We start from the raw sequence: 14,464 nt of genomic DNA, 5'->3' as shown, positions 1-14,464 counted from the left end.
TGAATTTTTTTTTTTTTTTTTTTTTCCCCCCGAAAGTGTCTAATGGCTTTAAGCAGCTCTTTGCTGATGTGTGAGTGGTTATTTGTCCAACTGGGTTGTGAGATCATGTTACGGGCAAATGTGAACACTCCAATTTTGTTTACGCATGTATGGTAAAATTATATCGAGTGAGATGGTGAACGGGTGTAGTAACACAGATATATCATCAATAATGGGACTTTTTGAACTGTTTGATTGTTTTAATCCTATACACACAAGTAGTTATACACAATAAAACTAACTTGTGAAAATTTGATTTCGATAGGTGGTAGCATTTTCAAAATCCATTCAGAAAGACTAATTCTGCTGAAGACGTTCAACATAAAGAAATTCTTCTCTCATTTGTTGTCTTTTGTTGTATTTTTGCTAGGCTTTACCTGAGGCTGATCGGTTTGGTCCCATCGATGGTTACTTGGTGACCTATTGGTCCCAGAACTCAATGAGCAGACAAACATTAGATGTACCAGGAACGGACAACTTCTTGGTTCTTACTGGTAAGTGGTTCAAAACTCATTGTTTTTTTCTTACTATTTGGATTAAACTACCAATATCTCTCCATAATCAACAATCTGTCAATATCTTAAAAAACTGCTCAAAACTCACCTGTTTTGTTAATACTATAACTGTAAAGCGCATTTTAACATGTATATGGAAAATGCGCTATATAAATATATTATTATTATTATTATTACTATTATGGTATACTTATTCTGGTAAGCATAATTTGTTGTGCTTAAGCTACTTTTTGTGCTTAAGCAGCTCTATGAATTTGGGCCCAGCTGACTAGCCATGTTTGCTGCTTACCAGAGAATGACGTCGGCTGGTGGATGGATGAGTTTACTGTCAAGGTTTGGCATGTTTATCCGGTAGAAGGATCTTGAGCTCTCGACTAAAGATCCCGCTAGGATCAAGGATGTCAGGCCATTGAATCTTGAACATCCATAGTGATTATTGGGAGTAACACTCTTTACAAGAAGCGGGGCAAGAAATGCCAACCCCCCCCCCCCCCACACTTTCCCCTCAAATTCTTCCACATATCAAGAAGAAGATTCTTTAAGAGTTACAGGGTTTGCTTTTACCTTTTTCTTTGACTATAGACAGTGGAACAAGTTATGTTACAATGGCTTGCTTCAGTCACAAGTTAGCACTTCCATTTGAATTTCTCAAACTTTAACAGACAATTTCTATGTCATACATGTATGTAAGCGACAATAAACGACCTAAATAAATGTGTATGACACAATGGTATTGGGCTTTACCTGTACCTGTACCTGAGTTACTTCAGCAAAAATATTGCTTAACAGTTTTGTTCTAAGCAGAAAAGAGCAGGAAAACCAATTACAATTTGTAAACATGACATGGTAGTTTGGCCGGTAACACTATTCTGTTAAGCAAACAATTGTTGACTTTTTCTGCTTAAGCAGCTCTATGAAATTGGGCCCTGGAGTTTGCTTTACCAAGCTTGCCCGGAACCATGTGACATACCAACCGTCTCAATATAGTCTGCAAAATTTATATTTAATGGGTAATTTGTGACTAAGCAAGTCATTGTACCAAACATTATTCAAGTGAAACTTGCAAACGGCTTAAGTTCAAAGCGAGCTCAAGGTCTTCGACCATCCCACGAGGGCCTTCTTGCCCCCCCCCCCTTGATGCAAGGAAACAAGTCCCAGACTTGCTTTATTTTCTCACAGTCTATATTACTTCCAAAAACACCCGTATAACCTTTTCATAATAATTTGTTTAGCGGCCATGACGGATGCAGCCCGTTCTGGGCTCGCTCTTGAGCATTAGGGGATTTATTTATAGCTCCAGGGGGTAACTTGCAACAAAAAAAGAAAGAGGGACAAAAAAACACGATCATGAGGGAACCCTTGGGATATTACATTTTTTAACAACGATGTTACACGCACTTTAATTTTAAAGGTGCTATACAGGATTGGTAGAGTTGACAAAATAGGCACAATGTTCATATTGTGTGTGAACAACCATGAAATAACAAATCTACAAAAGTTTGAGTCATGGAGAAAATAGTGAAAAACCGTGCACAATTTTTAACAACCAAATGTATAGCTATTGCCTTTTCTTTTTTTCCTTTTTGTATATCTACATTTAGTAAATCTCTAACAGAGTTTTGTTGGTAAAAAACTGGGAAATTTTGATCTATCGAATTGATGCAGAAACTCAGCTCACTTGTCGATATGAATAAAGATTCATTCACATAACAAACTTATCTCTGGAAATCTTCAAAACAAATCAGCTGAAAAAAAAGAAGACTTTGTAAAAATTGGTTGTATTTTTTTGTTGTTGGTGGAAGTGGATCTATAATAACCTTATCCATCTTGAAGAGTAGAGAATGTCATCTTGAGAATGACAGTAAATACCAGGTGAAGTCATTGCTCAGGATGCTTCGTAATCAAGACCATCAGAAGAATCCATCAAAATCAAGAATTTTTGTGGGGAGGAAGAACTTTTTTTCAGTCATACTCTGCGGGTGGGGGGGGGGGGGGATATAACACCAACAGCCAGTGATCATATTGTAGTTGAAGACAATCGGAGCATACTGTTCAAAACATTGAATTATCAACCACTGGTTCTTTTCGAAACCAACACTACTCAAAAGAGATTTACACACAGTGCTAGCGAAAACCTCACCTAATTATTCTCCCACCACCATCATCATCATTAGGCATAGATTTGCGTCCAAGGCCCCCTTGTCCTCAAATTGTAATGGGGCGCACTCCTGGAGTCACCGCCATCTCCTGGTGTCTTTTAATCTCTTCTCAGTTCTTTTATGCTGTCTATCCATGCAAAGTTTCAAAACCTGCATTGTAGTTGAATTCAAAATGATTGTCATCTGATAATGTGACTCTTTTTTGTTTTAGTTTTCAGCGTTTGATCTCATTTATAGTAGAGCAAAATGCTTCACAAAATGTCCAGGTTGCTACTCAAAATCACCATTTGCTAAATATCAGCTTTCAGTGTGCACCCAAAAAATGTTTGGTCTAAATATTTTGCAATACAAAATTGCCGATTGAAATCGTTCCCTGTCTGTTTAACTCATATCTGCCCGTGGTAATTATAAAGAACACGCATTTTGGTGCTGTGGTTACACCATTTGATGGTATCTACTTCGCTGCGCAAATTGTTCTTGTAAGAACTTGTCTTGCTGCTAACCACAGAGTAGATAAAGAACACGCAGTTTGGTCTGCAGTTAAACCAATTTGATGGTATCTAGTTTGCTGCATAAACTGTTCTTCTAAGATTTTGGAATTCAGAAATGAAACTTTTTCTGCGAAGTAAGGTAATATGACGGGTTCATGAAAACAAAAAATGACAAACTAGCTTTCTCAAATGCAGTTACCATTTAATAAATTAATTGAGACAGTAGGGAACGCCCGTGGTTTATTTGGTTTCCTTACACCAGTACACCAGGAAATCATTGTCATTTTGCATTTGCCAGCGGCAGGCAGAACATTGCGTCTGGGCGAGACTACACAATGTATATGGAGAAAAAAAGTAAAATTTGTATGGGCTGAAGACTGTACAAGACAAAGGTGTTTTTTATTTAATTGATTAATTCTGAAGCCAAGGACTCTCAGAAACGCAAACTTAAAGGAACACGTTGCCTTGGATCAGACGAGTTGGTCTATAAAAAGCAGTTGTAACCGTTTGTTATAAAATGCATATGATTGGAAAGATGTTTTAAAAGTAGAATACAATGATCCACACACATTTGCCTCGAAATTGCGTGGTTTCCCTTTTACTGTGCGAACTAACTCGGTTGGCCATATATGGGAGTCAAAAATTTGACTCCCATAAATGGCCGACCATGTTAGTCGACGAGGTAAAAAGAAAACCGTGCAATTTCGAGGCTTGTTTGTGTGGACCATTGTAATCTACTTTTACAACATCGTTCTATAACCATATGCATTTTATAACAAACGGTTAAAACACTTTTTTATAGACCAGCTCGACCAATTCTAGGCAATTCCTTTAACACTGTTCTAGCCAACAACTCAAATGGAGAGTAGACAAGGAAGAAAGTTTCATTGTTTTCAAGGATACAAGTTTCATGACCAGTATTCGACCCCACACTCCGATGAATTTGATGTTCTAAACCACTCGGCCATGACACCCTATACGCAGTCTGTAACCAAATGTGATGTCACTAAGTGGTCTTTACCACATGGTATATCTTTAAAAATCCAAACGCAGCAACAAGGAAATGTTCTGCGACAGTGTGGCTCCTTGCTAACCTTTAATTTGTCCAAACCGATGACCAAATGACAAGTCTGACGTCAAAATCTACAACGTGGCCTTACCTGGATTAAATTTTAACGACTGCTTTCCTGTTTATATTTACATTTTTTCTCCACTGGACTCATTGATTTCTAGGTATGAGTAACTTATAATTTATCACCTTGAAGATGAAAAAATATATATATTTCATAAAAATATCCGCACGGTCAGCGCAAAGGTAAAATATTAATTACTCCTTTCCACCTAGTATGCTTTGTAATTTAGATTTATGGGTTTTCGTTAATTTATAATTTACGGCCGCGGAAATGTCCTCCACTCAGAAATAAGTTATAGCAAAAACCATTTATCAGTGACTTAAAATGTGTAATAGTTGTTTCCTACTGTATGATAAGATTCAGATTTACAGCTCTCCGTAATTTATGATTTACTAGCTTTAAAAAGTGACCCCCGTCCTAGCCTTATCCCAGATCTTCGCACCCCTGAAGATGCTTCTTGTCAGAGGAACGTCTTAACCCTCAACACCCTTCCTTTTGACTAGGTCTAGTTCCTGTTACAAGGACATTGTAACGTTATGATGAAACTTCACCTTGGCAGGAACACGCTGACTAATTGTACAACTACATAACGTTATCAGCAATAATTAATAGCTGTTACCAGAATTCATTGACAGTGATTGGTTAGCTTTTTTAAATACAATTTCTTTTTGTCGGAATTGAAAAGAGCTACATTTGGAAATGTTAAATTAAATATCTTGACTCGATCAAGTTTTTTTCTGACAGACTGCTCTTATCTACACCTATATTTAGGCATGAAATTGCAAAAAAATATTTTGATAGGTCGTGCAGGGTCATTGGCAATGAAAAGTACACATGCGCTCGACACTTTTGACATAGTTGATACTGAGGCAGTACATGGATCCTTGTATCAATGTACAATGTTAGACTTCGAGGGCACCAACATGCAGGATAAATCTTATTTTGAGCAAAATGTTTTGAGGTAGCTGATCGCGCATGAGAGTTGGTAGAGGGAAAACTCAATTTGAAGATTGGGTTCTCAATTTTTTTTCTTTTTTTCCCCCAAGTTAATGTGTATTAAGCACTGTATACTGACAACTTTCCCGAGATCTGTGAAAAAAATCCACTGGCAAACCATTTGGGCGGGATTCAAACCTAGAACCCTTACATTGCTAGAGCAGTAGTCTTACCACTAAACCACTGTTAGACTGTTCAAATTGAAGTCCTTAGTTTTAGCAGTGAGTACTGCAACTAATAAAATGCCTTTTTTGTTTATCACCTTGGGTTTGATCAAGCTTGTTGTCTAAATAAAAAATAATTAAAAAAACAGATCAGACAACACACCACTACAAAGCTTCATTAATGTTCATAAAGGAAATGAATGCCGAGTGGGCAGAAGGAAAACTCAATTAGAGGATTGAGTTCTAATTTTTTTTAAATATAAATTAGCAATTTGTTTTGTTTATCAGCTTGGATCTGATAAAGCATGTTTTCTGAAACAAACAACAAAAACAGATCAGACAACACCACTGCAAAGCTTCATCAATGCTCACAAAGGAAATGAATACCGGCGTTGTCTTCGATGGAGTAGGGGGGGGTACCCAATAACAAAGCTGACCCGGATACCCTGATGCCATCTTATTAATGGTGTCCTCATAATATAATAAAGAGTTTCCTCAAGCGGAAGATTTATTGCGCTGACCACAGCGGTGGCGTCCTTTTCTGCAGAGAGTGTGCCCCAGTACAAAACTCGATATCCCCAGACGCTGATGGGACAAAATAACCGGAGGTGGTCTGGTGTTTTTTTCCACTACTCGATGATGGCCAGAGCTTTACGCATCCGTGAAGACCCCCAAATTAAATCTAAGTTGTTTTTTTCCTTTGCAAGGTCCTTTTCTCCGGGTGGTTGTCTCTTTACTGTTGTTTGTTTCAAGAGTATTATTACAGAAGAAAAGTCAGCAAGGACTTTGAAAACCTTAGAATAGATATCTCTGTGGCAGCCATGTTGGGTCTCTGATGACGAGAGCCAACTAAATATAAATAGCCTTTCTCGGGGCCAATACTCCTTGATTTGTTACATGGTTTTTCCTGCAAGCATTTACAAGAAATAGCTGATCTTGCCATGCAACGCCTCAAAACTCTATTAAAGTAACTTCCGTTTTTAACTTTTCCCTATTTCCTTTGCACAAAATGGTGAAAGGCCTTACATTTTAACACTAGCAGAATCTTTGTCAAAGGCTATAGAAACACTTTTTGAAAGACTCATCACTGGTCAATTTAAACCCAATTTGCAAAAACTTTATTATTTTTTTTATTATTTTTTATTATTATTATTATTATTTTTTTTTAAGCCATGCCTCATGTTTAGCACAGTTTGTCCCGTGGTCCATCTTAACTCTTGTTAATATTTTTCAGTTTGAACTTTTGTCTTCACTTTTTGCACTCCCTCCCATTTTTATTTTGTAATGGCTGAAGAAGTCAAATCGAGTCTAAATCCAACTAGACTGGTCTCAATCATAATTTTGACTCGTCTTGCTTAATTTGCACTGAGTAGTCAGGAAGCCATACAAAACATGGACGCAGTATGATAACAGATACATATATCATCAAGTCAACTAAACAATCTACTGAACTGGTACAAAGCCAGCTTCCTGAAAGGAAAAGGACGAAAACTGACTCCCCAATAATAGATTCCCGAGAATAAAAACGTCTCCACTATTGAAGGGTTCCGAAAGAATAAACTCGACAATTGAAGCTTTCCTGATGTGTTGGCATGAAAGGAGATAAACATGGAGACACGAGGGAGGTCTGAAGGTTTCTCCTTTATCTTAAAGTTGTCTCGAGGGAGTCAGCACTTTTTTCTTTTTTTCCCAAGTCTCAGGAAGTTTGTCATGTTTGTGTGTAGATTGTACATTCACATGGCGAGTATACAGTGTTCTTTTACCAGTAAAATGCATTTTGTCGCATGGAAATTTCTGTAAGCTTTTAGAATTCTGTGAAGAAGTTAAGATGTTAAGCCACAAAAAAAAAAAAATGAAATTACTGAAAACATTTTGTTTGCGCAAAGGAGCATGAAATGAATGCTTTCAATTCTCCATGTAATGATTCATAATTTAAGGTCATTTTGTTTTTTATAAAACAAGCTTTTTCATCAAAAAATAGATTCACTTCGCAGCCTGCAAAACCTGCATGGAAATTTAGTGCAGAATATTTATCTTGAGTGGGAGGTCCTAGGGGGTCTTGTGTGGGCTTAGGGGGAAGCCGCCTTAACGCAATAAACTCGTCGGCAGTGGTAAATGAATGACAACTTAATTCTTGCATTCATACATGTATACTGCCCATCTGTGGCTTGTATTTCTGTAGAAGTCATCTTTCAGCAGATTGAAGCTATGGATTATGAAATGATTCAATTTGTGAAATGAGAAAGTCGGTGCTGTTGCGTTGGGTCTCTCTGGGCGAGAGTTGGGTTTCATTTTAAGCTGAAAGGATATGACGAACGTAATTGGAACCATTCAGAGTTAAAATGACCTATTTCGTGATCGTTCGGCATTGGAAGGGAGGTGTAGCTGGATGTTGATTTTTGAGCCAATTTCTTTGAGCTGCCTAAGCAGAGAATTATGATTAACAACTTTCTGCTAAGCAAAAATAAGCAGGGTACCAGTCACAAAGTGTACACATAACATCATTATTATCATCATCAGTAAGCATCATGTATTTTTGCACCGGCTGCCTGACTTGTGAGAAGCTTCTAAATAGACCGGTCTTGAGCTGCCACTTCTGCCTCCTCCCCAGACCACCCCAGCGCCCAGTCTGGCGAGGTCCCTCTGGATTATTATGACTTGAAAATTATGAATAAGATCAATCCTTTGAAAATAAAATTTAAAAATTTAGGGGTTTTGTGTCAAGAACAAGAGGACAACGCTAGTCATTCGTCAGGATTTAAAAAAAAACTATAAAAAAACCCATCTTGATAAAGACACTTAATTGTTTTTTTCTTCCCTTTGTCAGGTTTGGAGGTCGCGACACTCTACTTCGCCCAGATGGTTGCCTACAACCTAGTGGATGGCGTTCGATTAGAGGGTCCCCCATCAGTAGAAACATCTGCCTCAACACAGGAAGGAAGTAAGAATATTTCCCCATTCAGTCGATTTGCAAAGCGGACTTCTTACATCCAGGCCATTTGCTAATTCAAAGTGAGAATGACACCTTAAGATTTGTTGGGTTCTCCTTAATTTGATAATAAGGTGAAGCATTGGTTGCTTTCATTTAGGGGGAGAGGTGAAGATTTTGGAGCTGATGTACATTTAAGATTTATAGACCCTGATGGTATCGCTGCCGAATATCATGGCTCTGATCGCAACCAAATAATCGGTGCTTAAAGAAGTAGGGAATGTTGCGCTTACGTCAAGTGTGTTTCACGGGTTAGCAGGAATCTTTGCTTGTTATTTGTGTGACAAAACCAAACTGTTTTCATTCAAATCTGATATTATAACTGCGACTTTGCAGACAATCTAAGTTAAACTTCTTTACAGTTACAAAATCTCAATACATCTATTTATATATTTATTGTTAAATTCTTAAACATATAATTCATGTTCTTGTAAGAAAGTTCAAGTATTCCTCATTAAAAAAGGGGTTGTAGTTTGGCATGGCTAATTTGACACTTCAATGTTCAAACTCAATGGCATACAAACTTTTAAATATAAAGATGATGTCATTGAACGTTTGCCACAGGGCAAGGCTAGTGATGTCACCAAGGTTGCTAAGCAACATGTGGTGATGTCACTTTATTTGCACGATCACGGCACATGCTAGCGAAGTCAAAGTCAAATACTTCAATTGTTTTTTTTGTTTTTTTACTATTAAAGAGAACAGTTTTTACTTATAGTTGTAGACTACTTAAATTTTCATGATCCATCGCAAGCTGAACATTTCAAAATTTCTGATTCAAAGGCGAATCATTTTCAAGGCTATTTCCTTTGATGACATAGTGTTGACTAACTTGTAAACCGATCTGCCAATATTGTTTCAATTATTTGGGAAGGGTTAGTATGAATTCTCACAGTCGATTTGGGGAATATGTAAGTTTCTCACTTACTCTGTGTGCGGCTCGGAGATCCAAAAACAAAATAAAAATCCCAAGAATATCTGCGGCATAAAAACTCATCATTTCACATCCAATCTCTAATTAACTTGTTACCTCAATTCCTCCGGCTAGTTCCCGGACACGTCAGATCAATCACAGCCTCCGAAGTTGGCTCCGACTACATCTACCTCAGCTGGGAACCCCCCTCTAACAGCAATGGAGTAATCCTGGCCTATGTCATCACGTACACGGCAGACTTTCCCCAGGAAGTTACCACTGACGTCCTGAGTGTAGTGACAGGGGGAGTGAGGGGTAAGTCCTTATTTTCTCTTCCCGCAGACCTAAACTTCTCTTTCAAAAGACGACGACGTGGGTTTTTAGGGGAACGCGAAGCACGTACTCACTCTCTCAGATCTCTTGGGAATTCTTAAGGGGGTGAAGTTTGAAAAACAAATACTCGCACATCTTGAAACTTCGGTGTTTGTACTTCATCGTCAAGATACATCTGTGTGTGTTTGAGGGGTAAGTCAACTGCGTACATTAGATCCAATTTAGATTTGGCTCGCTGTGTACTTTCAGATCGGGCCGGGTTTAGGTGTTTGCCATTGTGTCAATTTGGCGGGGACACATGTAAAACTTGTTTGGACGACAAGGTGTAACCCACGCTGTGAGTCACCGTAGTGTGTGAGGTATTTGGGGGGGTTTTGTCGGCGACTTTTGGCGTCGGCTTTTGCTTATCATGTTGGTTTATCTTGTATAAAGTATTGTTTCTGTAATGTAATACCAAAGTGAGTCAAGGAGTGAGTAAGGGTACGTTCAGACGTGGGGTTAAACTAGTCCTTAATCCAAAAGTGCTAAACTAACCCTGCGTGTGAACGCAATATTCTGGTCCGCGAGGGTTAATTTGACCCACTGAGCTGGGCTAAACTAAACCAAAAAAATTGGTGGACTAGACTAACTTAGCCCAGGTTTTACGACCAACCCCCCGCTGCGAGGCCCAGTAAACCATCGTTGGAACGCAACTGACCTGCTACTTCCGGTCTATTTTAGCCCAAATGACCGCGGCAACAAAGGTGACGTCATTCCACGTGTATGGATGGATCGGCAGCGAGTATTGGGTGGTGTCTTCATGAATCCATGGAGCTATATAATATCTCCTTGCGTCTCTCCGCTGCCTTCCCTTTATGTTACCATTAAGTGTTGGGGCCCCGGTATTCCCCTTCGCCGAAAATGTTTGAAATGGACGTCGCACGAAAACAAGTTCTCATTTTTAGTAGCACTATTTAGTTTTTAAATTCACTTCTTCTGTGTGCAACGCTACTTTATGATAACGAACGGGTTTTGCTTTGAAGAAAGTGGCATCTAATCACAGCTAAGCTACACACACGGGATCGACAATTAAGACCAAAGTTTGGGTTCGAAAACTAGGTTGTATCTGGTTCCTGCCCTCAACAACTTTACGTAACAGTTATACAAGTAGCAGACTAATGTTGAATTGAAAAACAATTTTTAACGTAACATGAGAATGTGTGTAGGCTACGACTTCTTAATGACCAAGTTGTGATATATTTACAAAAGTTCACACTCGAAAATAATTTGAAGCTTTCAACAACAACGTGTAAATGTTTCGTTCATCGAGGGCAGTGCGGAACGGAAACTTCAGCGGGCACAATAGAATTGCGTTTGTGCTGGGGCCAAGCAAGGATATGAAGTGATTTTGCCGTCTTTAATGATGGAATACATAATGACCATGAGGTTCGTAGAAACGATAGCGGATCGAAACCCTGTGGAAAACGCATGGACAATGTAACAAACCGGAACCAGCAATGGTAAGGTTCGCCGATGCATGACCCAATAATCAACATCGAGGGCTAGTTTAGTCCGCTTGACCAGAATAAACTCACTGTGTGAACGCAAGCCAATTTTGGACTAAGTCATGTTTATCTTTTGGACACCCGCGGTGCTCGGATTAAGGACTAGTTTAACCCCACGTCTGAACGTACCCTAATTCATCAATATAGGATTGCATTGTTGGAAAAATGTTTTGTAAAAGTTAATAACAATTGTTTGTTGATGGGCGGAGTTTTCTCTAGACTTTACAGAAGTTGTTGAATGGCATTTTGTTGTGCTACAGCTTGGGTCATTACAAGTGTTTTCCTCGGCAGAAATTTATACATGGATTGAGTTGTTTCACAAATGAGTGTTTGCAATTTCTTTATGCTGTTATTGTCTCTCTTATGGTCTCTCCACTGGATGGCTTTCCTAATCTCGTTTTTGTAGACTTGTTGTCGCACCGACCATGCTGCGTTTTAAACTCTAATAGTGTCGGGCATAATTAGCTGAATTTTTGCGCGATTTTCAACAGTGCCTAGTTTTCAGAAAGTTGGGAAGGCAGTGAATTCTGCTCCTATTGGATGATATCCATGCTTACATGGACTGTAAAGGGGGGTAAACCTGTTTCAGCCCCAGGAGAAGGTTAAAACTTGTGGCAGTTTGCAAAGTGTAGCCGTCCGGCCTTGTGATGTTAATGTTAAGTGATCCCTTGAAAAAAAGTCCAGGCTTTCGTAATTTGGAACTTTGGCTTTTATTCACACGCTTTAAAAGCTTCAACAGTGGCTAATGCTTGCTGTTAACATCAACTTAAAACCCAACTTCAAGCAGCAAAATTGTGTTACTATTTGTTAGCACAGAAAGTCTCCGAGCAAAAAAAAAATGTACAGAATTTCCTCATTTTTAAGTAACAAGAATTGTGACCTTTTCTGCAGAAAATCTTAATGCTATTCTGCACCACCGCCACTCTCAATTCATGCGCTCCTCTTAACAAGCATTATACAGCCTTTAAAAGAGACTACCTGGTTCATATTACAGCTGCCAACTTTAACAGGATGGGTATTTTATAGTTCAAGTCCGGCAAGGCCACCTGTACAGGTAATAGTTGTTTAAATTGAACAAACTGAGAAGTATAGTGAGCCAATGAGTGCATAATGGCTGCTTAGAAGAAAAAAAAACCAATTCACGAACGCCGCATTGAGAAATAAAAAGTCACTTCCTACATTGTAGGTGGAAGTAATTGGTCAGTAAAAACTTGGCTGGTCGAGACTTTGAAAGTTTTTAATTTCTTATATGGGATTTGAGGCATTGCATGGGGAGGTATCAATATACATTTTTGGTTTGCCGTGTATCTACTTGTAAGCTAGATTTATGTTCTTTTGAGAACTTGTCTTGCTTTATTTTCTACTCATTTTCAGAATTCGGAAGACTTCTCTTAAATTTCTAGATTAACCTTTTTAACTGAGATGTTTTAAGTGATTGTAAAAAGTTATTTGTTAATGCCATTCTCTTTCTTGTTTTCAATTTGTAAACCATATAACCCTAAGACCTTGGTGCACAAATGGGGTTGTCAGGTTTATCTCGCCATCATGTAAAAAGAAAAAATAATAACAAGATGGCACTCACTGGGTCAAATGTCATGGTAGGAAAAACAAGCTTCAATATTGTTTTACAGCAGCTCGTTTAAATCTAACATCCATTACAATTTAAACATTTGTTGAGATTTGTTTTGATTCTGAAAAGAGATAGCGGTGTAACAACCTCAACATTTCAATCAGTAGGCTTACGCTTTGATTGTCTTCATGAATACTGCACTTGTTCCATTTAAATTATTTCATGACTCATTTTCTGCTTGTTTGGAACAAATACGATGAAAAATCACATCGGCTTTCATGGTTTCCTGGCAAACGATAAACAAGCTAAGCCTCGTCAAAGCTTTCATTGGTTTGTGTTTCTGCACGTGGGTCTGCGTCCAGTTGAAGTATGAGCACAGTTACTGGCAATTTGGCTGAAAGTACATACTTCCTTGAGGAAGTAAATTAACGGCAAGTTTGTACAAAGTTTTGTTACAGTATATAACTGATTGTTGGATAATCGCATTACTAAACAAAATTGGCTTGGTATAAGAGTGCTTAGTCTTGCTTAACTTGCGGCAGAGTGTTCAGCCTTGTAAATTCTTCTCTTTAATCAGGTAATACAGTGCAGCAACCCCAGCCCACCATGTCCGTGCAAATACATTCTTCAAGAATTAAAAGCACTTCAGGAATAATGCTTTAACTCCTTGTCAGTCCACAACTGGATAAAAATCTCTCAATCAGAAATTTCAGCAGGATGCCGCTCCTCTGCCTCTTGTATTGTTGAGAGTTGAAAGTCCAACCCCCCCCCCCCCCACCATCGATTCCTTTGGGTCCGTTTCTTAACTCAAGCTTATGGACTGGTCTCCCAATTCAGGAATTCTGAGAGGGATTGTGCACATAACAAACTTGTTTACATTATTTTATCAAGCTGTAAACTGCAAATAATTCAAACACTAAATTGGGAGTGTTTGTTTAAAATCGTTGACACATAAAAAAGAGTTGAGTTATCCCAATTCTGTCATCGGTGGGTTGGCTTTACTCTGCAATACTTTTTGCTTTTTAAAAAACCTGTTTGGGGTTCTACCTTTTCTCAAACCCTTCTGTTAAAACATTTTGACTTATTCAGAGTTTGAAGACCAGACACTGTTCGTTCGCGTGCGATCACTCAGCCCTGGTCCATGAACAATCACCTTACCATTGCCTACTGGACTACTTTAATTGGTTCATGTCTTACCACTAAATATAAATCATTGACAAACTTTTCTGGCCTTGTCGACCACGAATCTAGTCATCCTCAAAACTGAAGCAAACAGACAACCCATCAATCAAGTCTCACTTGTGATTCCACTGTGAAGCACAACAAACATTTTAAGAAACCACATCCCTGTAACGATACCCTCCACCCAAAAACCCCGCTGCCCCAAAGTACCATAATCGGATAATAATTGAAACCATGTCAAACAAACTTTCCAGCCTTGTCACTAAGCCCATTCAGCCTCATCCGAAAGCAGAACAAGACAGTCCCGCCTTGAATATTGATCCTAATCTATCAATCCCGCTTCAATTCGACCATGTATCACTATCTTGCAAACAATTTTTAAACCATTTTGAATCCTGAATAATATGCAGACCAAACCTCCCCGCTCCCCCTCTCC

The 14,464-nt window shown here is 38.6% G+C and overlaps 1 protein-coding gene across 1 annotated transcript in view; it reads left to right on the top strand.

Annotated features, from left to right (window-relative positions):
* The window catches only part of LOC117303302 (Down syndrome cell adhesion molecule-like protein 1 homolog), a 109,960-nt gene that overhangs the window by 81,800 nt on the left and 13,696 nt on the right, over positions 1 to 14,464 (top strand). The window contains exons 23-25 of the mRNA XM_033787469.1: positions 410 to 533; positions 8,325 to 8,438; positions 9,535 to 9,714. Of these exons, the coding sequence (XP_033643360.1) occupies positions 410 to 533; positions 8,325 to 8,438; positions 9,535 to 9,714 (418 nt within the window). The remainder of the gene's footprint in view (positions 1 to 409; positions 534 to 8,324; positions 8,439 to 9,534; positions 9,715 to 14,464) is intronic.

The sequence above is a fragment of the Asterias rubens genome, chromosome 19 (genome assembly GCF_902459465.1).
Source record: "Asterias rubens chromosome 19, eAstRub1.3, whole genome shotgun sequence".
Lineage (NCBI taxonomy): Eukaryota > Metazoa > Echinodermata > Asteroidea > Forcipulatida > Asteriidae > Asterias > Asterias rubens.
This window is presented reverse-complemented; position numbering and strand designations above follow the sequence as displayed.